The sequence below is a fragment of the Ochotona princeps genome, chromosome 9 (genome assembly GCF_030435755.1).
Source record: "Ochotona princeps isolate mOchPri1 chromosome 9, mOchPri1.hap1, whole genome shotgun sequence".
Lineage (NCBI taxonomy): Eukaryota > Metazoa > Chordata > Mammalia > Lagomorpha > Ochotonidae > Ochotona > Ochotona princeps.
Window position 1 is genome coordinate 32649221 of NC_080840.1, and position 25373 is coordinate 32674593.

Consider the following 25373-nt stretch of genomic DNA (forward strand, 5'->3'; position numbering starts at 1 on the left):
TATGTGTATTTGATAGTTTCATGTAACATCCTTAATTTGTGCATTTCATCACTCTGTGTTGGAGGGTCCTTCAATGATCATTTGAAAATGATGCAAGTAGTATTAAAAATGTTGAGACCTTGACTTTTGGGTTTGAAAGATGACTCCTTGACTGGAATTAAGTATAAACAGAATGTATGCATGAGTCCTTTCCAATTAACTCCCTAATTTCAGTCCATCTCTTCACATATTTGGGTGGAGCCCTAGTTAAGTAAAATTTACTAGACATTGAAAGCTTGGAAGACCCAAAAAAGTAAATTATGTGGCATTACAGTTGCTTCTAATAAGAGTCTTAGTTAATATATATTTAAAGTCATACTTAAAATGAGAACTTAAAAAAGTATAGGCCTACAGATACAGATTTTATTTATTTTCTCTAGGCTGGTTATTAATATTTTGACAAATTTGGGATAGTGGAAAAAGATCAATTTTTTTAAAAGATTTATTTTATTTTTCTTTGAAAGTAAGATATACAGAGAGGAGGAGAAACAGAGAGGAAGATCTTCGGTCCGCTGGTTCACTCCCCAAGTGGCCACAACAGCCGGAACTGCACTGATCCAAAGCCAGGAGCCAGGAACTTCCTCCAGGTCTCCCAGGTGGGTGTAGGATCCCAAGGCTTTGGACCATCCACAACTGCTTTCCCAGGCCACAAGCAGGGAGCTGGATAGGAAGCGGGGCCGCGGGGATTAGAACCGGTACCCGTATGGAATCCTAGTGCATGCAAGGCTAGGACTTTAGCAGCTAGGCCACCATGACTGACCCTCAATTTGGTTTTAAAAAAGAAATTTTACCAAGTTATTTGTAGGAGACTTGGATGCAGGTCATGTCTCCTGGCCTCAGGTTGGCCCAGCCATGGTCATTGGGGCATTTGAGGGATGAATTAACAGATGGAGAATCTGTCTCCCTCTGTCTCTCTGCTGCTCCGCTTTCCTAATATCTTTTTAAAACCATATATATATGTACACATATATATTTGAAATATGTGTATACCTTCGCCCAAAAATGCTTTGAAATTAGCTGCACAATCCACTTACAGAACAATAGCAAAAAAAAGAAGAGGAGAGAGAAAGTGGTAAGATTGTTTGACAGATCACTAAAACGGGGGTGGGGAGAGGAACTTGAAACTTAGTTTCATAATGTTTTGGTTTGTATTTAACTACTGCTGTGTGTACTTATCTACACACTAACACACAGATTTACGTGTAGCTCTTATCCACTATTTGAATAAAACAATTGAATGTGTGAATTATATTTGAAAAGCTCTCCCTTAAATTCTAATTGGTTGGTAACTTGCTATATTTTTTTTACTAACTGCCAAATATTAAATCTTATGTATATCATTTCCTATTCCACAAAGGATTTTTGGATGGTAAATATAAATAAAACAAGGTGTTTGTTCTATTTCATAGAAGTTACACAATCCCTGAATTTTATCTGTTTTCTGATTCATGTGACTTCAACCAGATAATTTGTAGAATCTAATTTCCTATGACAGCTTTCACATCAGGATCCTTTTCCTGATTAATGTGTTTACTTAGGGCTTAATTGTTTTCTCTCCATCAGAGGGGCTTCTTATTTACTTATTTGTTTCTATTGGAAAGACAGATTTATAGAAAGAAGGAGATACAGAAAGATCTTCTGTCTACTGCTTCACTCCCCAAATGGAGCTGAGCTGATCCAAAGCCAGAATCCAGGAGCCTGGAGCCTCTTCTTGGTCTCCCACGCAGGTGCAGGGTCCCAAGGCTTTAGGCCATTCTCTACTTCTTTCCCAGGCCACATGCAGGAAGCTGGATGGGAAGTGGAATAGCCAGGACATGAATTGGTATCCATAGGGTTCCCAATGCCATGCAAAGCAAGAATTTTAGTTGTTGAGCCACTGTTCCAGGCCCAGAGAGGTTTCTCTGGTTTTAGGAAACTTATTCCAGTCTTGGTCCTTTTAATATGTGAAGGTTGACTCTGGTTCCTTTAATAGTAGCTACTTTGATCTCTCTGGCTGAGATCCAGGCCTATCTTCACTTGTCAGATAAACACCATTGCTATTTCTTCCTTTCTTTCTCTAACCTAAACGTCATTCCTGAAATGACTCTTCAGCTTGCCAGTTTCATGGATGAGGGTGAAGCCCGCTTGGAACACCCACTCCCAAGGCGGCATGCCTTGGTTCAAGAGTCAGCTCTGCTCCTGCTGCTAGCTGCCCACAAATGCAAGCCCTGGGAACAGCAGGCTGTGTGGCTCGGGCACTTGAGTCTCTGCCCCCGCCACGGCAGTCGTGGCTTCAGTTCCAGCTCTTTGCTTTGGCTGATCCAGCTCCACTGTTAAGGATATTTGGGGACGGGGGAGGGGAAGCTACCAGCAAAGGGAAGAGCTCTCTGTCACTCTGTCTCTCTTTTGAAATCACAGATGTTGCTCCTTGTGACATATTTTTAAATTAAGTGCAAGATCGTTCTCTAATTTTAAATATGTATATTTACAAATATACAGTGAATTTCTATCATTAGCACATCGCTTCCGTGTGAAATCTAGGATCCCTGCTTCCCTGAGGTACCCTGCTTCTCTTCCGTGTGCAACCGTCATGGTGCCCATGCAGCGTAATCGCGTTGGCCACCTTGTGGTCACTCAGCCCAACTGCTAGGCCAAATGCTCACCCTCTGATAAACTTAAAGCCTTTAGGAATGCTAGCAAGGCCGTCGAGGGGACAGAACCTGCGGAAAGACCCAGAGGCTCTCCTGCCAAATCAGACACAAGTGATGCATCACGTTTTTCTCCGAATGCTCATTCCTTCCCTGTGTCTCTTTCAAATAAGTCTTAATTAAAAACAAACATGGAACCGAAGTGAACGTTGGCATTTCTGAAACAATACAATTTGAAATGCATCCTAGCTATTTAAAGAATTATTTATGATGTGGGTTTTTTAGCCATAACTGGATGATTGAATTGCTATTAAGGAAACATTTTTCATATGCAACACTGTCAAGCTGTTTGTTCAATATCTTTGCTTATGGCTCAAAACAATGTTATACATTTTCTTGAAAAAAAAAATATTTTATTTGAAAGGCAGATTCTACAGTGAGAGAAGTTCTTCCATCTTCTGATTCACTCCGCAAATGGCCACAACGGCCAGAGCTGAGTTGATTGGAAGCCAGGAGCCAGGAGATTCCTTTGGGTCTCCCACGCGGGTGCAGGGTCCCAAGGACTTGGGCCGTCCTCTATTGCTTTCCCAGGCCACGGCAGGGAGGTGGATCTTCTGATCCACTGGGACAGGGAGTGGTACACACATGGGATGCCAGCACCACAGGGCAGAGGACTAGGCTGCTGTGCTACTATACAGTTCCCCTATTTATAATATTCACTGAACACATTTAACATTCAGTAATGAAATGTTCCTGATTTCACATAGTTATTACTGTGGGTTTACTTTTTTAAGCTTAAAACATACAGAAAACGCTCTCAATTTATTTTAAAATACAAGAAATAGTATTATTTCTGTAAGGCGGGGAAACATTTCAAAAAGTGCACTCACTATTCCACCAGAGGGCACCAAAGACTCATGGATGGTGATCTTGGCTTTTCCTACTAATAAGTAAGTTCAGGTTTTATGTGTTTGATGTTGATGTGCTGTGACACTGCCAAATAGGTGAAATGCTGCTTGACTTAATTTTAAAAGTGTATGTAGAATTAACTTTGGTAGCAGTTATTACTCCATGGTAATGAACAATATTCCAGCAGGCTTCCTGGATGGCTTCTAACAGAGCCCCTTGCCAGCAGGTCCTGATTGGTTCTTTAGCTAACTGCGTTCACTTGGCCAGTGGCTTGGTACTGCCTGTTCGTGGGCCATGCAGCCAGGACTGTGGACGGGAGCTGTGGACTCGTGACAGGCGGATGTTGTTTACGAATGGAATCATCCTGCTACCAATGATTGCCATTGGACATCGTCATTCCTGCATAAAGGTAGTGCTGAGTTGAGGTCCTAGCCACAGCCAGATTCTCCCTACCTGAATGTTGTCTAGAGTTGCATAGCTGGGTGCCTGGTGCTACAATATGGTTCTCACTACAGTTGCTTCTATAAAAAAAGTAGAACACAGAATTTAGAATCTCCTAATGGCTCTACTTTTCCAGCAGTCTCTCCCACCACTCCCCTCTGGATGCTTTGTTCCAGCCAAACTCTTGTCTTGCTGTTTTCTAAAGTCCCCTTGTGATTTCTTCATTGGCAACTTCTGAAAAACCAGTTGATCCTTAGTGTTTGCCACGAAGCATTCTCTGAACTCTCCAAGAGGACGGATTTCCTCTGCATCCAAATCGAGACTGGTAAGTCTTGATTTGCATTCAACTCTTGTCTTCCAAGTGCCTAAAGGAAACAGTTTTGCTTCCTTACTTGCTCCTGTAGCACCGTTGCCTGTAGCAGAGCTGCCGCTCACTCTGACACTAGCCTAGTGCCTTGACATTGAATGGACAGAAGCCTTCCCTGTCACCTCTTTAATGCTAGCCTGGGTTCAGTGCTCACCTGAACGCTCACCCAGAGGCCATTCTGTTATTTATGGGTCCATGTTAAAAACGAAAAGGTGTCAGGAGATGCTTCTTTTATTTCTCCCCCAGAATTGTCCACCTGCCTCTCTCCTTCGCATTCATTTTCAAATTACTCTGAGACGGCTCCTAAATTAGTTCCCGAAAGATATAAAATCCCAAGGGTTATTTTTTTCTTACCTGCTGTAGGGGCTTCAGAGTTTACCTGCTTAATCCTACAGAGATGCCGTGGATGTTGGCTAAAGGGCATGGAAATCTGCCACAGTGACTGCAGTTAACTCTTGGCCTGGCAGGGAACCCCATACCCTGTGACTCTGATCTCAGGGTTTACATTGTAGCATAGCAAGTAAAGCCTCTGCCTTTGACACCAGCATCCTGTATCAGTGCCGGTTTGAACCTTGGCTGCTCCACTTCCAATCCAGCTCCTTGCTAATGTGCCTGGGAAAGCAGCAGAGGATGGCTCAACTCCTTGTGCCCTTGAACCCACATGGGAGATCCACAGGAAATTCCTGGCCCAGCCATGGCCCTCACTGCCATTTGTGGAGTGAACAAGCAGACAGAAGCCTGCTCTTGCTGTCTCTCCCTCTCTCTTTCTCTGTAACTCACTCTGCTTTTCAAATAAATAAATGTTTAAAATAAAAAACAAGTTTTATCATGATATTAACAGAAACCGTATGAGGGCCTGGTGTGGTAGCATAGCAGCTAAAGTCATTACCTTGCACATGCCAGGATCCCATATGAGTGCTGGTTCTAGCCCCAGTGGCCCCACTTCCCATCCAGCTCCCTGCTTGTGGCCTGGGAAAGCAGTCGAGGATGGCCCAAAGCCTTGGGACCCTGCACCTATGCGGTTAAGCATCTTCGTCAAACTGCTACGAACTGTTAAGTTAGGAAGTAGAAAAAATGCTGGTTCCCACTTAAATGTGACAGGGATGTGGGTAGTAGCTAACCAAAATGGGTAAGATAAACAATTTAAGTAAAAGGGAAGATAATCGGTGGATACCAAAAAGGGAATGGAGATAAACAACGCCTAAATTTGATGGTCCTGTTTCTAAAACGCCTTTTAACACCTGCAGTTATCAGGATTGGGATGTGGGAGATGTGCACCAATCACCACTGGATGTTGAGTTGCCATCCAGCTCCCAGGAAAAACACGGTGCTGTCCTGTCACTTACAATAGAATTTTTTATGTGTCAAAGGAAAAATATTTTAGGTATTTGGAAATAAAGACAAATCAAAGGAGAACAAACAGAGGCTATTTATGCAACACTTGCAATAGCAAGGGACTCAACTTGATTGCTCACACTGCACATGGATGTAGACTGAAAAGTTGAGTGGGAGTGTTTTATGTGGCAGGAGCAGGGAATGAGAAAGCTTCAGGTGCATTCTGAATGGAGAGTGCTGGCATGGGAAGCAGGGAGTGGGTTAGAGTACCCAGTGGGCATCCTGTGTGACTGGCATCAGGAGCAGGTTTGGTTTTCTCTGATTGATCCTGAGCTGGAAGTGGGGCCTTCATTAGTGAAGCTGGCGGTTCCTGACCATGCTGTGGTCTAGCAACCAAGACTGGATCTCACAGAGGGGGTGGGTCAATGTCACTGCCATAGATGGTCTGGCCATCATCATCCTGTCTATTTAGACTTCCAGACATATGATGTATACCATGACTATAAATAACAAAAATCACATGAATTTTATCCTTTGGTATGTTTCATGTGCACATTCAGCAAAGATCCTGGAAGATTCAGTAAAATCCTGCAGCTTCTCACCTTGAAGGCAACAGAGCCTTGATGTTAATTAATCCTTGCAATTCACAAGGTCATTCCTCCCTCCATGTTTGTTGTAGGGCTCATGTTTGAAACCATGTGGTCACAACTTAACATATCAATTCTGTATGGTGCCCACACTTAGCTTTTCATCACATCACAGTTTTAGCTGTTTCGTTGCTCTTTTTCCTGAGCTGAATTTCAAGTATTTTAAAAAGTCATCCCAAACCCTTCAAATCTGCTATGTGTACAAGAGAAAAGAAGAAACAAACACTTAACTTCCATTGATGGGGGTGTGTCCAATTAAACCCTTTGGTTGTAAACATGGAGCATACTCCAGAAAAGATAACATAAATTGTACAGTAACATTATTTTCATGGCAATAATTTTGAAATCCATGCAAGTTTCCCCCAACACCCGCTTCAGTATTCTTTCTGCAGATTCCTTCTATGGATGGATTTCAAAAATTTTCTTCACCAAAATAAACTTTTCCCATAAGCCTATTTTTCCAAGAGTTTTTACATGTACCTTTGTATGTTGGTTTCAACAATGATAGAGACTGGTTGTGGGAAAACATTCTTTTTTTTGAAAAGCTGCCTAAGTTTTATCCTGGGAGAGGAGAGAGACAGACTATAATGTGGTAAAAATAAACAGAATCTAATCATCAGGGAAATTCAGATCCAAACCACAAAGAGACACCCCAAAGGATAGCTATAATGCAAAAGTCAGATGGTAAAAATCAAATGATAAAAAGTCAGATGGTAAGTGTTGGCCAGCATGTGAGGGAAATCTGAGCTCTCATCCACTGCCGTTGGGAATGTAAAATGGTACAGTTAATTGGGAAAACAATCTGTCAGTTCTTAAAAAAGCTCAACAAAGAGTTGCCATCTGACCCAGCAAGTCTCCTCCTAAGGGGCTACCCGCCTTGGTCAGCTTTTCATTATCTTAGCTACAATACCAGAGAAGGGCTACTTAGGAGGAACAGGTTTACTTGAGCTTACTCAAGATTGGGTGAGCCAATCACAAAAGGTTAAATACCACATGTTTGCCTTAATTTAAGATGATATGATGTTATGTATAACATGTTATGTTTTGAATGTTATATGTTGTGTATAAACTAAAATTGAAGTATAGGTGAGGTGGTCACAGAAGGTGGCTGGGAACCCGCATTTACTTTTAACATATTGGTTACTCATTACTATGTCAATTAATTCCATAATGATGTAAATTTTTGCTGATGGTATGTTGGAGCTTTCAATTGACTGGGATGATACTCTGCTGGCTCTGTCATCAGACCAGAGAGGGTATACCTAAGAAACCGTTGAACTTGACGGGACAATAAGATGCTGGACTCTATGTTTGGTATACGCTTGCAATGGGGAAATCTCAACTGAACTTGAGCTGTGGTTATGCAATAAGGTGGAGGAATCCACCATGGTGGGAGGGTTTGGGGAGGGGTGGGGAGAACCCAAGTATCTATGTAACTGTGTCACATAATACAATGTAATTAGTGAAGTTAAATAATAAATAATTAAAAAAAAAAAAAAAAAAAAAAAAAAAGATTGGGTGGCCTCCCTGGGTATCCGGTGGGGGTGGACATGGTGGAAAGTTAGGAAACACTGAGACAATCATACTCTTCCTCCTTGTCCATGTGTCTCTCCTGATAAAGCTGTCATGATCTGATCCAGCCTACGCCCTTGCAACAACATCCAATCCAATTACTTTTTTTTTTTTAAAGATTTATTCATTTTATTACAGCCAGATATACAGAGAGGAGGAGAGACAGAGAGGAAGATCTTCCGTCCGATGATTCACTCCCCAAGTGAGCCGCAATGGGCTGATGCGTGCCGATCCGAAGCCGGGAACCAGGAACCTCTTCCGGGTCTCCCACGCGGGTGCAGGGTCCCAATGCATTGGGCCGTCCTCAACTGCTTTCCCAGGCCACAAGCAGGGAGCTGGATGGGAAGTGGAGCTGCCAGGATTAGAACCGGCGCCCATATGGGATCCCGGGGCTTTCAAGCCAAGGACTTTAGCCGCTAGGCCACGCCGCCGGGCCCAATCCAATTACTTTTTAAAGATCCTGCCTGCAGATAATATGGATCAAGATTCCAATTGATTATTTTTTAAATTATTTTTAAAGATCTATTTATTCTATTTGAAAGGCAGATTGACACAGAGATGGAGATTTTCCATCCACTAGTTCACTCCCCAAATGGATGGCCACAATGGCTCGGGCTGGGGCTGGTTCAAAGCCAGAAGCCTAGAGCTTGTTTTGGATATTCATTGTGGTTGCAGGGGTCCAAGGTCTTGGGCAGGACATTAGCAGGAAGCTGGATTGGAAGAGAAGCAGCTGGACTTGAACGGCTGCCCAGGAGTCTTAACTTGCTATGCCAAGGCTCTTAACCTGCTTCAGCACCCACTCGTCCACATTAGTGATCTCTCTCACAGATGAGTAACATCATGTCCCTTCTCCATTCAAACTCCTCCAGTGCACATTTCACTCCCAGTGAAAGCTGGTCCTCCGTGGGTCCTAGAAAATGCTTTGTGGCTCATCCATCCCTACTTTCCTTTGCCTCTCTGCCCTCTCTGTAATCACACTAAGCATTCTTGGCTTTCTCTGGCCAATGGAGTGGTTTGTTTTGGGTCTTTTCCTAGCAATACCAAAGCACACAATGACATACCCATAGGCAGGCATTACACTTTGGCAAGGCAAGCACTTACTGTCTTACTGCTTGCAGCACTCGCGCACCTGTGGATCCCTGACCAGCTCAGGAGCCTTCCCACCGCCAGTAGGGAGCGAACGTGGAGTAGCTGACGTCTCATAAACAGCTCAGATTGAGCTTTAGATAAACTCGGCTTTCTGCACGGAGAATGGATTTGAGAAGTCCAGTTGGGAAAACTTTACAACAATCCAGACGCCAGCCCCTTGTGAAGGCTATTTTTGCTGGTGGAGAGGCGACTGCAGACTTCAACAAACAGTTGAACACAGAACTGGCACGGCCCCGCGCTCCACCGAGCATGGACCTTGTCTAGAGGTGGGAGGAAGCTTTAGCGGGAAAACTCTCAGGATTTTGGCTTGAGTCACTTGGTAGATGCAGGTATGGCTCACAGAACACCAGACTTACCCCAGGAGATGTGCAGATATGGACTAGGAAAGGTGCCTGGACATATGCACCGGAAGGGGTCAAGCAAAATTCGTTTTTTTTGGCTCAGGTGGAGAGGGTGTCGGTTTAAAATTTTCATTAACACACTCTTCATTCATGGGATTTTTTTTTTCTCCTGATTAGAATTACTGTCTTCAAATATCACTCTTACTTAACACCCTTCCATCCTAATTTCTCATACACTAGTTTATCAACTTATTAGCCCCTTTTCAACACCCTCTCGGGACGTTTCAAGCTTAGCTGACTGAAACTAAAATATGTGGGGGGAAGACCTGCTTCCTAGAATTCACAAGTTTTACTTTTTCGCACGGGCCTTCTTGCCTCTGAACCAGCGGTTATCAAGAAAACTGAGGCGCAGCTGGGCCGGCTCCCGCTTCTCGCGATCCACGCTTGCAGGGCGTCGCCCACGTGCTGACTCTTGCTCGGGAACTTCAAGTTCCCAGGCACAGCGGCTCCAGGCTGGATCTCCAGGCCGCCCCAGCTCCCAGGACGCGTCCTGCTGTGGAGAAGGAGTCACGGGGTGGGGATGTATGGGTGCCCCTGTCGGGGCCCCCAGTAGCGCCTGACCGCCGGCCGTGGCCTCAGGCGCCCGCATTGTCTCAGCTCCATAGCAACCCCGGGTGAGGCTCGGGGTGGGGGGAGCGGCGGGCGAGCCGACGCAGCCCCGAGGCTCCGGCCTTGGCGTCGGCGGGCCCCGGGGCAGAGGCGACCCCTGACGGGCGTTGGGCGCACGCGGGGCTGAGGCCCTGCCGGGGGCTGCAGCCATGCCCGAGAAGCGGCTGGACGCGGGTAAGGTGGGCGGGCGCCCCCGGGTCCGTCGGTCGGGAAGGCACGCGGCCGCGGGGGTGGGGGGGCAGAAACGTGGGGCCTGAGGCGCCTCAGAACTTCAATTTTTCCTGGGCCCCGGGCGTTTCCACTTCCTTGATATTCCACAAGCTGGCCTCAGTGTTTCTCAGGAACTTGGTCTCCTTCCCTCCAGAGTGCAGTTGGAACAATGGCGGCTTTCCTAGTCTAGGAAGGGTCTTCAGGGGTGACAATTGAATGAACAGCCGGGCTGGATGTCCAGAAGCCTTTCCTGTACTTTTCCATGTGGAATTCCAACTTAAAAAAAAAAAATCCAACGCATGTGAGGAGAATCAGGTGGGCTAGGTCCAGCCTCAAATGATTCCGTTGACTCTTACAAGTGAGATCATGTACTGTTCTATCTCGTTTCAGAGCCACCAGACATTACAGAAGAAAAATTTGTAAGTATGATTTAGAACAGCTACTTATTTTTTTCCCCTTCTCTCCTTTTTTTATGCCAGAGGGCTGCAGTGCAAGCTTTGGTTTAGTGACCATGGTGATAACTATGCACACACACACACACCCCGCTTTCTCTGTTCTCTCCCAGGTCCATTTTCAAGCAGGGCCGATTGATTTGTAGGGTGGATAGTGGTCATGGGTAAAGTTCTTGTCACATAGATGACCTCATTTCATTTCTCTGAACTCTGTAATGTCCTGGGAGAGGTGGGTTTCAGCACCATGGTGTTACTGCGTTGGGCGCTGCTGCAGGTCCTGTTTTCAGTAAACAGCAGTAGAAGGCATTGATTGGTAATGAGTGGTCAGTTTATAATTCCCCTTAACATGTGCTAAATATTGTTCTTAATTCAGGCTTCTGGAGATGGTGAGTAATATTAAGTCTTTTGCCAGATGTGTGCATAGTCTTTTAAGCAAGTGCTATATTTTAGTGTTTGCTCTAGTGTAGAGCTAACAAAAAAATGAAAAACAACAAAAGCTTGCCCACCACGGCAACTGGGTAGGAAGTAACAGCCTAATTGCCCCTGAGCTCTGTGTCCCAGTCCTAGAACTCTTTGAACCGCTTCTTTTATTTGCTGATGCCCTCCAGCCCTTAGCTCCTCTTACTGACTTTGGACTTTCTAATGCAACAAACTGGAGTGATGGTGTCTTCACACTGCCCTCCTAGGTGCTGAGGATGAGTTTCAGGTTGTTCACAGGCTAGCAGTGGCTGAGAGGGAAGGCCAAGGCCGTGTGTGTACACGTGGGCACGCATGTATGTGTCTGCCTGCATGCTTCTACGGCTTTTTCAGACCTTTGATCCATTGCTGTCTAGGAAACACATATACACGTGTACACACAAGGTCTAGAGGCACTCCGCTTTGTACCTGAGCAGTTTGCTAACCACTCTAGGCATCTGGCCGCAACCACCTTGTTAGATATTTTATGCTAGACACAGCAAGTGGGCCACACAAGAGGTCCTTTATTCTGGCAGGGGAAGCAGCCGCAGGGCAGAGAGAAAACAGGAGTAGAAAGAGAGAGTGCATGGTGGGCCAACAGTGGGGGTGGGAGAAGAGAGAGCGAGCGAGCAAAGGGCACAGGCAGCTTTATATCCTCAAACTGGGGTGTGGGGAATGTAGGGTCAGGGATTGGCAGATGCGGCTTCTAAGGGACACCAGGGATAAATGCCTCAGAGGATTGGTGGTGATGGGGCCTCAAGTATGGGAGCCCTAAAGTACAGGAATTGGAAGAGAGAACGGTCTGAATCTGAAGAATTAGAAGCTCACTTTAGGTGAGTGGGCCTTAAGGGGATGGAGACCTAAGGGATTTAAGGTAGTGCTGGGTAAGCAGGTATTCAAGATGGCTGCTGGGTTCAGGATGGCGGGGTCAGTCTTGGGGTCCTGTTTGAGTCACTCCTTCCACACTTGCTCCTAAGAGCCACTCCTCCTTGTTTGGCTTCTTTGACAATCATCTCCCAGTTCTGTTTCCCCTTTCTTGCTTCTTTCCTTTTTTTCCCCATGACAGCAATGACTTCTTCAAGATTCTGATGGAAGAGTTTTGCCTGAGTGAGCTTCTGCTCTTGTAGCTCCAGCTCTCGCTGTTTCTTGGGCCCTCCAGGTCAACGCACCTGTTTTGGGTAGCAGCTCTGTCTATGGAATGTGTTAGTGGGCATCTTCAACATCTGGATGTCTCAGTCACCTTGACAGTCTCACTTGAACTTGCCTCCTGCGCCCTCCACCGCCCTCACCACCCCCACTCCCTGTTTCCCTCACATGCTCTGTTTTTGGCTGATGGTACTGTTGGCAGATCACTTACCCTAACCAGTGCCTTTCTTCCATTCTCCTCACATCCACCTGAAATCATTTACCAGGTTCATTTCATAGCCAGATTTCTTTCCTCCCTGCTCACAGCTACCGTTTGATTTCAGGTGCTCCACTCCTGGGCTGGACTTTGGCACGAGTCCTAACTGATATCCCTGCCTCTAGTAATTCCCCCTGCCAACTCCAATTTTTCATTTTCTAAAGCATAAAATGCAAACTCCTGTGCATCAGCTGTACTGGATTACTTGCTATTGCTTTGCTCTGCCTCGCTTTAGATTTTTTTTTTCTGTCTCCCATTTTACTCCCGCCCTGGCTCAGTTTGCTATTAACCCTAAAAATTAGCCAGTTCTCGATTGTTCAGAACTTTTATTATCAGCTGGTATTTATTGGATGCCGGCTACATGCTGGTATTTAACCTCAAAACTACCCCCATTAAATCACGATTATTACCTAGATTTCACACTTGAGGAAGGAAGTTTACAGAGGTCAGCTCACTGGGCCTGAGGCTACACCTGAGCAACTAGCAGAGCCGCAATGTCCAGCACAGCAGTTCAGCCTTCCAGACTCGTCTTGTAGCTTTTGTAGCTTTTCCCTTTTCTTTCACCGTACCGCCTGTGCCTTTCTGCTGTGATGAAGATGGTACTTATCCTCTTTGGGGTTTATAAAGTACTGCCACATGCCTTCCATTGCAGTCAGACTGCGCTGCTTGTGTCCTTGCCTTGGCCAATGAATTTGATCTTAGTTGCCTTTTCCCTCTCAATTCACCATCTAGCATATTTTTTAAGAACTACTTCCTTTCCTTCATTAGCCTAGCAACATCCCGACTGCCTTGGAGCTGCAGGCAGCTTTCAGTTGAAAGCAGTCTGTGACTAAGCCCTCACACGTGCACAGAACTATCAAGTGTTGTCTATGGATTAAACCATTAACGCGTCTTGCACATGTTTATATCTCTGCTTCTGAAAGTGTGGCAGTGTTGTAATGCATTAATAAACTACATAGTCTTAGAGCAAAGGGAGTAGCAGAGACTTGTGGTCCCCCAAACCCTTTCTCCCCTTTTCCATAATGATATTAGAGACATTGCTATCTAGAATAAAGACTGCATTTCCTGGCCTCTCTTGCAGCGAGATGGTGTAGTCATATAACTAAATTCAATGCAGTAGGGTGCAAGTGGAAGTGTTCTGTTGAATTACTGGAAAGTTGATGTTTGTAGAGACCAAATGAAAGACCCTCCCATCATGTAGTTATTAACTAATTGGGCCACGATTAGAAGCTGGGTTATCCTGAGCCTATTGTGCAGATCTGTGTAGAGAGAAGAATGGGTCCTTTGGTTGCTTTTCTACTGTCTGGAGTAAGGATGTGCTACTGGGGCTCTAGCAGTCATCTTGGGTCATAAAATAGAAATGATGTTGGAGGACAGAGTCACGGTCCAAAGGGGCCTGGGTTCCTGATATTTGGGACTGCATGTTGTCAGCTTGTCAGCTTTGAACTGCTTATGATCAGGTGACAGAAATAAACTTCAGGTTTATTTAAGTCGTGTTTTGTCATTCTTGTGCTTCCATGTTTGTAGTAACTTTGTTCATATTGTGTTTTTTTTTCACTCTGTGAAAACACGGTACTGCTGTGGACACCTGAAAAATGACTTTGCCTTGATGTGGAATCTTCCTCTTCAGAGCATCACATAATAGCTTATTTATAATAAAATGTTTGTCATGGACCTGCTGCTTTGATGTATTTTAATTTTTTATCTGTAAAGTTTGAGTGACTTCTACAAAAACTGTTTAAAATATTAAGATACAAAATATTAACTTAAAAGATATAAGTACATGACTTTTAAAATCCCAAATAATCATATGTAAATAGAATACATGAATGTAAACATTTTTGTGCTTGATTCTAAATCCAAAATCATCATATCTTCTTGTACCGTAAAAATCATTTAACAACTATGAAAGTAGATGTGTCATATTTTCTTTTTAAAGTCTTCATGGAGTCAAAATAGTGCAGTGTAATCATCTGCTTTGTTGAAGGCTTTCTGATAAGGGAAACCCACTGTCTCATTAATTTCAATGGTAGATCAAAGGGGTAGCTGTTTGGTGTTAAAAAGCCTGCCATTCCAGAGTCCCACGTTGGTGTACCTGGCTTTGGGGTCCAGCCCTGGCTGCTCCCTCCAGCTTGCTGTTAATGCAGACCTTGGGAAGCAGTGGTGGTGGCTTTAGTGACTGAATTCCTGTTACCCGTGTAGGGAGCTTGGATTGTATTGTTGGTTCTTGGCTTTGGCCCTTGCCACCCTTAGCCAATACAAGCCTCTGGGGGTGAGTCGGTAGATAGGAGCTTTCTCTGTGCCTCCTAAATAAATAATAGTAAATAGTTTTATTAGCATTGCTTTAATGGAGTCTTTGTTAGGATATTAATCTTTTCAGACTCATGTCCTCTGTGAAATCACTGAGTATCCGTTCAACAACAGTTTTCTAAGCATTGGGAATAAAGAATGAGACACTGTCCTTTCCTCTAGAAGTTCAGAGACCACTGTGTGAGGCACAGTTTTGGAGTGAAATCATTAAGATTTCCATTTATATTGCTACATCTTTTTGACATTTGTGTCCTTCTGTGTCCCTCCCTCTGTCCATCAACTCATTTTATGCTTTTTGGTGCATTTCAAAGTTACTTCAGCCCTAATCATTCACCATGAATATTGTGAACCAGCATTCAATATTAGTAGTTTTTATAGATTGATTTATCTAAAAGAGTTACAAGAGGGATGGGGGGAGACAGAGAAAGAGAAGGTGCTTCCATTGTTAGTTTAGTCCTCAGATGGCTGCAATTGCCAGTGGTGGACCAGGCCAAAGTCAGGAGCTGGGAGCCTCCTTGGGGATCCCCCAGCGGCAGGAACACAAGTGTGTGAGCAATGTGCCGCTGCTTTTCCCAGACCTTGAGCAGGAAGCTGGATGGGAAGTGGAGCGGCTGGGACTTGACCCAGTACTAGAGTCGTAGGTGAAAGTCTTATTTGCTATGCAGGCCACCTATGTTTTTGTTGTTGATGATGCAAACTTTATTACAAAAATGCAGAAATTTTCAGAATATCATGTGGTGAGGTTTGATAAATGTATATACTATGTAGTTCAAGCTGCCAAGTATCAACACCAAGTATTTCCATGATCCTAAACATTTCCTTCAAGTTCTTTTCTAGTTGATTCTTACTACTGTTCCCTAGTGACAGCTACTGCCCCCCTGGTTTGCTTTCTGACATTGCTTTGCCCATGGATTTCTCCTTGTCGTCTGCATCCTCACCTCGCCTAGTGATATTTCATGTAGGATGTGATGTTATCTGAAATGCATTTCACACGCTGTTTTCCCCCACTTGAGTCTCTTCCGGTTATTCTACCAGTTTCCTACAAGTTCACATCTTTTCCTCTGGAAAATCCTTTGGATTTTGCTGTATTTATCTTGTTTCCTCCTCCTTCTGCTTTATTAGGCTGCCTTTGTATTTGCATCTGGTAGAATTGTGACAAAATTATAGTTCTGCTGATCTCAGGGTGCAGCAAAACAACTTTTTAAGCAAAGAAATTTCCCTGTCTTAATTAGCAAGTGTTTTTTCTATTTTTTGCTTAAGTGTCTTTGAAAAGTAAGGGATTTGAGAAGTTTGGACTCAGAATGGAAAAGCTGACATCACTTTCACAGATGGCACACCTGTAATGCATGAAAACCAGGTTTCCAGGGTATGTTCATTTCTGAGGTAATGTTCCAACTTTCCGTTGCATCACTCAACAGAGAAGCTGGGCTGCAAATTTTGCAGTTCGGTTCATGGGATGATGTAATGGAGGAATTGATTGGATCTCAGCTTTGTTCTTGATTGTGCCATTAACCATCTCCAGTTTATTGGTTGTTTGGAAGATATTAAGGCCAAGGATGAAGATTTAGTTCATTGTTTAAGAAATTTATTTATTTTGAAAATCAGAGTTGGAGAAAGAGATAGACAGCGGGAGATCTTCCATTTGCTGGTTCATTTTCCGCATGGCTGCAATGGCCAGCACTGGGCCAAGCTAAAGCAAGGACCTGGGAGTTCCATCTGGGCCTCCCATGATGGTGCAGGAGCCCAAGCACTTGGGCCATCTTCTGTTTCTCCCAGGCCATAAGTGAAGCAGCTGGCACATGAACCAGTATCCAAATGGAATGCTGGCGTCTCAGGTGGTGGCTTAACCTATTCCACTACAATACCAACCTGATTTAGTTTATTTTAATATATTTAGGCAGTTGGGTTGTAACCATTGAACTACTTTTTTCCGATCCAGATCTTTTAAAATAATTCCTATGATTTCGGAGCAATCCCGATGGTCATTGCAAGGGAGGGTGGGGGTCCAGAGGTGGAGCCAGGTTCAGACCAGAGAAAGCTCTCCTCCCTGGTCCCGAAGGACGTTTATCGTTCTTCTGTTTCTGTGAACCGCTCAGGGCTTCTGGTTGTCTTTCCGATGACGTTGGCCTCTGCACGGTAGTGTTTGGACTTCTTCCATCCCCTGTGGAAGCTCCGGTTGAGGGTGGGTGACCTCAGAGTACTCGGCCTCCGAGGGCATCCAATTCCCTGTGGTCTCCTAGGCAGTTGGGATGTAGTCCTTGTTGCTCGTATTAATAGTTTGTGGTGAAGGTCTGGGAGTCTTCATGGTTGGGATCCAAGCTTCCTCCTTACCATCTGCTCCACCCTGGAGTGCCCTCCTGCTCCACGCACATGACCTCCTGTTAAGAGGTTGTCAGGATCGCAATCGGTTCCCCCCTCATGCATTGGTATAGTAGTTTTGCTATTGTTTAGTGCCGCTTTGAGTCTGTTGTCTATGAATTACCAGATTTGATGTTGATAGGCTATATTGTACTTTTTCCTCACTCTTTTTATGGTCCTGAAAGACTTCCCTGCATTCCCCCCCTCACGGATTAACATAGTGTATTGAGGGTAAAGTAGGTGTTACAGTTTTTCAATGTAGATCTTAAGTATTTTGACATTAATTGTTGGTTTATAGTTTACATTGCATTATCTTATTACATTGGATACAGGTTGTTATAGATTGCACTATTATTACAATATACAAGTACTATCTTCCAAGTTGTCATCTTATCATCTCAGATTAAGGCAAACATGTTTGTTTGCTATGAGGGAGAACCCCTCATAGCAAACAAACAATCATACAAACTAAAAAAACCTAAAATAAATAGACAAACAACAAAAAGTAGAGCCTGGAATCTGACAGGAAAGAGCTGGCGTGGATTGGCTCATGCATTGCTGGGTGGGACACAAAGATTAGTCACTCCTCACCATGGTGTTGGGGATTTCCCTGCACACCCCCGCCCAAAAACAAACAAACAAAAAAATGTTCAGCACCTTAATTGTTGACAAATGTCTGTTAGAGTTACAGGTCAGTCTAGATTACCCTAAAATCTGCCAAGATCAGCAAAATTATACTTCAACACAACAAATGGCTAAATACTAAAATGAAATAGACATGCGACAGCTGAATGGTACCTTATAGCCATTTTAAGGTATATAGCAGTCGGTTCTGTATATAAAACTAAAACTGAAATGTCAATGGGCTAATCATAGGTTGTGGTTAGGAACTTGCTTTTTTTTTTTGTAACACACTGGTTACTCACAACCATTTCAATTCCATAATGTTGCAAATTGCTGTTGATGTTATGTCAGGACACTTGGTTGAATGGGATGATATTCTGCCAGCTCTAACAACAGACCAGAAATGGTCTCCCCAAGAGACTGTTCAACCCATCTGGACAATAAATAGCTGGACTTTATTCTTGGTATATGTTTACAAGGAAAGAATCTTGATTGAATTTGAACTGGGGGGAGGGGCGTGGGGGGGATTCCCAGAGCCTATGAAACTGTAACATAATGCAAAATAATTAATAAAAAAAATAATTCCTATGATTAAAAGGTTTGGAGATTAAACATTTATTAACTCTTTATTACTTTACAAAACTGCTTTGGGTGTGGTAAGATGGTTGAACACTGGAACTCGAGCTGTGGTGGCAGAACATGCGCATTCTCTTGGAGAAGGGCAGGTCTTCCCTCTTGGGGCCCATGCTTGCAGCATCGCCCATCTCAACAAAAGTGCCCGTGTTTCATACTGATTAAGATGTAATCTCAGAAAAGTAAAGATTCTGATGTCCTAGAATCTTTCAAACTTTGATTGTTAAGTGCAGCCTGAAAATGCAACCAGATAGCCAGGAAGGGCCAGCTTACCGTGGGATGACAGCAGTGCCTCTGAGAACACTTATCGCTGGAGAAATGACCTCAGAAATCAAGAGTTTAGAGACAGAGTATGTTGAAATGAATTTAAAGCATTGAGTTTAAAACATTGAAATTATAGTGTATGTTCCTCTGCCACCTTTTATTTTTCTAATCCATTCTTACTGTATTTTACAAATTTACACTTCTTTGAAGTGGGTTAAGGAAAAAAATTAAGGTACTTCACGGATAGCTTATTGAAGTGTGAGACTTCTGGAAATGAATCTACAAGTATGAATCTGAGATTCTCTGGAGTTTTTCTGGCAAGGTAACTGGGTTAAGTTGTGGGCACTATTTAAGCTTCATGAAATGCACATTCTCTCCTAGGGCTAAAAAAATGAAAAACTAGCAAGAAATTATACTACAGCCATTCATTAAAAGCATACATTCTTAGGCAAGTATCACATCTATGAGTGAAGGTGCCTGTTGGGATAATTTTCACTCTGTATTGGAATGTTTGGTTCGAGCCCCAGCTCCACTGCCAAGTCCATCTTCCTGCTGATAGGCATCCTTGGAATCATTAGGGGAAGGCTTCGGTGATTGGGTCCTTCCAGCTATGTGGCATTCATTTCTCTTTGTCTCAAATAAATAGTACAAAATTTTTAAAAAGCACTTTTCACATCTATGGATTATTTTTTTCCCCTCTTGTGACCTAGTACTGCAATGTTTTGCTGTTCTTATTGTATTGCACAGTACCCCCTAAATAGGAGATACTAAGAACAATTTGCTGACTTCAGATGTTTTCTCATAAGAATTATTGGAAGGTATTATCCCAGAAAATGAAAGTAACTTTAAAGGGTCAAGTTTGAAAAGTAACTATCTTTAAAACTTCCCTCAAATTGATGTCTGGCTATCAGACATCAGACAATCAGAAACTTCATTTGAGCAAAAATACAACAGAGGGACCTCTGCTAGGGCATAGATTGATTAAATTCTTAGCTGTTGTTTTGGTCATTTGAGATTTTTTAGTAAACTAAAATTTTGTTTGTTTCAATAAGGTGACATTTCTAGTAAGGTCCTATATATATAAATTCTGTGATTGCTTCATAACTCTCAACTGACATTGCGCTTATTTAAAAGAAACTACCCGGAAAGTCTGTTTTTAGGAGTAGGTGAATATACTATAGTATCCTCCAGATAGCACCATATTTCAGTGAATTTTTAAAAAAATTGTTTATAACAAAATATTCAGCCATATGGGAACAACAGTATTGAGTCATATTGTCAACTTTCATATTGGATTTGCAAAGTTGAAATATAATTATGAATAACAAAATAAACACATGTACTATACAACAGGGTGTGCCATCACGCGCTTTTGACACAATGGAAACAGTTACTAATAAAAGAAGGTGTTTTATGACTTGAAAGACAGATTTTGTTTTGTCAGTGACTTTTCAATCTTGCCAAGTTTAAAAGTGGCTATGTTGGTGGATGAGATAGTTATGGAAAAAAATGTATGCATTCTTTATGCTTAGTCCATGAATTTCAAGGTTTGCCTGTGGGTAAGTGAGGCAGGGTCCAAATCACGGGAATGGTGTCTCTGCTAGGGAGGCAGTGGGATGTTTCCTTCACTTACTTGCTGCTTCATTTGTGACATTTGCATCCTCAATTTCACCCAAACCCCAAACACTGCTCCTGTCTTTATTGATTCTGTCTGTAGTTTTATGAACTATGTGTATTTCAAACAAGTCTGTTGGAAATATCCCATGCAGTGGTATTCTTGTGGACTCTTTGATGTTTCATTTTAAGAACTGTTATATATATTGTCTTCTGCTTTCCAACTGAGTACAATAGAAAGGTCTTTAAAAGATTGTTTCACTTCATCCTCCTACACTTACCTTCCTTCCAGAGATGACAGCATGGTAAAAATTTGCTTTTGATTGACTCTCAAAAAGGATTTGAAAGTTCTGCATTATAATAAATGGATGGCAGAATTAGATAATAATGTAAGCATGTTTTAACATAATCACAATTCTGTTTTTTGCTTTGGTAGGAAGATTCTTTGGCAACAGATGATTTCCTTGTGGACTACTTTAATGAATTCCTAAGCCTTCCAGTGAGTATCTCATTATATTTTTTTGAATAAGTTATCAAAGCTAACTGTTTCAATCATGAACTGTTGTGTAAGACGTAATATTTTGTGAAAATATAACTAAATAATTTTGATACAGTTTGTATCTTTTTAAAATCATTTGGTTTGAATTGTATTGATAAATTATTCTAATTGAAGAAAGTTGGAGCTTTTTTAACCATGAAAATGCAATCTGTATGAAATCTGTTATAGGTGTAATTGTCACTACATTAGACGCCTAATGAACAGAGGTGATTAGGATACTCTATTGGAAAAGTTAAAATAAATTTTTTGCCTCTAGACAATTATTGCCATTTTCTTGGGTAGAGAGATTAAAGTGGAATTTATATTTAAGATTGTTTTTTTGTGTGTTTTTTAAAGATTTATTTGAAAGGCAGAGCTAGAGAGAGAGAGAGAGAGAGAGAGAACATCTTCTATCCACTGGGGGGGGGGGGGGGGGAGAGAGAATCTTCCTTCCACTGGTTCATTCTCCAATGGTCACAAAAGCCAGAGCTGGCCGATCCGAAGCCAGGATCTTTCTTTGGGTCTCATAGTTGATGCAGGAACCCAAGGACTGGGGCCAGCCTTGGCTGCTTTCCCAGACAATTATTAGGGAGCTGTTTCAGAAGTGGAGCTGCCAGAAGATGAACTGGCATCCATATGGAATGCCAGTGCCGCAGATGGAGGTTTAGCTTGCTTTATAATGGCACTGGTCTTGGTATTTTTTATTTGATTTTTGATTTTTAAAAATTTATGTATTTGAAAGGCAGAGTGTCAGAGAAGGAAATAGAGGGGGGTGGAGAGAGAGAGAGCGCTCTCATTGATTCATTCACTTCTCAAATGGCCACAACAGTAGAGTTGTGTTAGGGCAAAATCAGGAGCCTGGAACTCCATCTGGAACTCACATGTGGGTGACAGAAAATCAAGGACTGAGCCATCATCAGCTGTGTCCTAGGTGCATTAGCAGGAAGCTGGCCAGGATCCCTACCTTTCCTCCCTCAAATATTGGATGCAGGCATCCAGTGGCCAACCAACCCTTTGTACCACAACACCCTCTCCAAGGCAACTAGAGTTTTATATCAGTAGTAAATAAAACTCACCATACTGGCATTGATGTGATATAGAGGTATACCAGTTAATAGCATTCCAGTGTTAGCAGTGACGACATATTCAGAAGTATGGAAAAATGAAATGGGAGTTCATAAAAATTCTTATGTTATTGTATGAGAATGAAATTAATCAGGAATGGTAGTTAAAAGAAAGTTAAGTTAGAAGAGGTTCTTATTATGTACTATGAAAACTTTTTCATTAAGATTTTTACCAGGGAAAATGTGAAATATAAAGAACTCACAACTGATTTTCAAGGAAATTAAATCCTTTAAAACTTAATCACTGACAATCTCTTAATGGAAAAATACCCTTTGGTACTTCGTGCCAGATTAGCTTTTGTACATATGGACGTATCTATGTATGTATACAGGCTTGGTGTGTATGTGTGTGTGGTGCTTTTTTCCCTCTGAAAGAATTAGGTGCTTACTCCTCTACTTGGCACAGCTGAGTGACTGTAACCATAGGAAGAGTTGGAAGATGCTTGTGCAAGGAAACTCAAGGCATTCTGGTTTCTTAACTTTCATTGTCTAGTTGTACATTACAAAGAACCCAGCAGTATGACAGGATTGCAAGGATTGTATTCTTTCTAATTGTGTGGTTTTTCCTCTAGGATCTACAGTCTCCCTTCTCCTTCCTCCCAAAGTACATTTTTGTAAAAATCTGAAAAGAAAAATCTCTGTAGAGGTCCAGTCGCAGTTTCTTAACATACACAGTTTAATGCTCCAAATTTGCGATTACCCTGGTTTCTCTTGCTCTGGAAATAAGTTCCTCTGCCTAAATGTCCCTTTAATATTTTAAAAAATTTCCATTGAATTATAGAAGTACTACTACTACTACTAATATAGGAAATTTACCTAAAATGTGAGAAAAATTCAGCCGTAATCCTGCCATCCAGTCAAAATGGATTACCATTTTCCTATGTTTTCTTTTAGGCTTTGTGTCTACTTACGGGGTGTGATTTCTATTGAACTCTGCGGTCATGTTTTTCATCCGTCACCTTAAGCAGACACCTGCAGCCTGATTCCTCCCACCCCATCCAGTGTGTCCCACACAGCCCACTTGGGCGACCTCGTCTGTATTTTCCATCTCGTCACAAATCTTCCTGTGCATGCCTCTTTTGTAAAAGGTCTCTTTTCATTTGTGTTTAATACCCACAGTCTGCCTTTTAATTCCCCATTCTTTACACAAAGTGAGAGAAGGGAAAATGTTGTCACAGGTTTTCAAGAGGAATTTGAGGGCAGAGAGGAGAAGGAATGATGGATTCTCAAACCAAGCGCCTGGCGAAACTCTCAAGCAGATTAGTAATATTTGCTTTATGAGCACTTAGCTGAGAATGAAAAACCAGCCGGGCTTTACTGAGAATAAGTGTGCCAGACTAATCTCACTTTTTGGGGGGTTGATTGTGAACTGATATTTTAGGGAGCCATAAATTTAGTGTGTATTATGATTTCAAGAAAGTATTACAAATATAATAAATTGACTCCTCTTACTTCTTCTGTTCCAAGTGCTGTTTAGAAGCTCCTCGTGAGACTATGAATAAAATCTGGAATACAGTGTGATCTGCCTGCTGCCATCTCTCAGTCCGGATCCCCTACCCCTTTTGCTTTGTTCATTCCTCTCTAGAATAACTGCCGTTTCTTCATGTCTCTCAAATGTGACTATGCCAAGTAGCCTCAGGGTCTGACAGCCTGGAATATTCTTGCCTGACATGTTTGTATCTCTGTCTCCCTGACTTCAGTTGCTTCTGTTCAGAAAGCCTTCCTTATCCAAGCCTGTCTAAAATATTTCCAACATGTGCTCCACTCAGCATTATTTGATTTATCTCAATTATCTGTGAGATTAATTTTCAGCTATTGAACTGATTCTTTATAACCAGTAGGAGATGATTGCTAATGGCCTGCAGGTTGAACTCCCACTTTCTTAGGTTGGAATTCAAAGATCCTTAGCAGTTTAGCCTTGGCTTAGCCTTCTTAGCTTCATGTTTCTTGCACCTCCCTGTGTAATCTGCTTGCCCAAACCCACCATCCCATCTTGCCCACAGTAACTCGTCTTGTGCTTGAGTCTCACCATGTCAAGTTAGTCACAGACATGGAGCATTTCTGTGTTTGTTTCCAGCCCCTCCACTTACTCTAAGAGCTTAGAAGTGTTGCTTACTTAGTTACTTTCTCAATGTATTTCTCCATGAGGATTGCTGTTTTACAAGATTGCTGTGAAATGCAGTGCATTGGTACATCTCCTTTTGTTTCCCTTCACTAACTAGACCATTTCCTCTTCTGCTTCTGCAATGTTAACTAGCAGTCACTCTGTAGTCGGATCAGTGGATCACTGTCAGTCTAGATGATAAACTTCTGTGCCACACAAATCTATCATTGTCAAGCTCAAGTTCAGGTTCAGAACCAGGTAAAACCACTCAGAGTATGGTTCGGCTCAAAGCAAGGGAAGAAGTGCTCCCTAGCAAGGTTCACTGGTCCGGTACAGACAGCAGTGCAGCCAAGTGGCACCCGAGGGTGATGGGGAGGAGTTAGCAGAGATGGGTGGTGGGAGAAGAAAGAAAGAGAGACAGACAAAGATTATCTGATATACTGCTCCTTGGTAGAGGACCACTGCCACAAGACAGAGTGACCCTGTGAGGGTGATGGCTGCCCAGGGTTCACAGCAATGGGCTTTTGCACATTTGAGATGTGATGGATGGGGAAGGTGGAGGTTCCTCAGTGAGCACATGCTTGTGACCGTGATGTCTCATCATGGCGGGTGTTGATCTATGCACTTGGCATTTAAAACGTTTCTGGATGGAAGCGGCTGCTTGACCTCTGCAAAGATTGGGTTGAGACTGGTAAAGCTCTCTTCTGTTGTTTGTGGCCAGAGTGAGGTAGGAAGAAGAGATAGCAGCAGGATTCAGTCTGTTGCTCGGTGTTCCAAGGTGACCAGGTGTTCCTGGCCTGTGATAAGCTCTCTTGTTTCCTGATATACTCAGCTTTTTCCGGAGTTGCTTCTGCTTTGCCCAATAGTTATTAACTTTTTTTTAAATTAACTCTTATTTTTTTCTTTTTAATCAGAGCCTTGCACGAAAACTTGCAAAAGAGTCAGTGCCTTTCCAGTTTAAGGTCACTCAGCAAGTAAGTGACAGGGTCCACCCAGGGCCACATGGCTCAGAAGTTTTTGATTGTCTCACTCCATTATGATGTTTACGGAACTGGCAGCGAGCGAATAAACCAATCATTTGGATAAAAAAATCTGGGCTCATTTTGGTCTGGATACATAGTATGAATTGGACTAAAACAAAGTTAATGTATTTTTAGGGTACATTAATAGAAGTATAGTCAAGGTCAA

General features: G+C 42.8%; 1 protein-coding gene across 1 annotated transcript in view; it reads left to right on the plus strand.

Moving 5' to 3' along the window:
- Positions 1–10122: 10122 nt before the first annotated feature.
- RGS22 (regulator of G protein signaling 22) overlaps positions 10123–25373 on the plus strand; it is a 107192-nt gene continuing 91941 nt past the window's right edge. Inside the window, exons 1-3 of the mRNA XM_012925611.2 lie at positions 10123–10270; positions 10697–10725; positions 20856–20918. Of these exons, the coding sequence (XP_012781065.2) occupies positions 10246–10270; positions 10697–10725; positions 20856–20918 (117 nt within the window). The 5' untranslated portion in view covers positions 10123–10245. The remainder of the gene's footprint in view (positions 10271–10696; positions 10726–20855; positions 20919–25373) is intronic.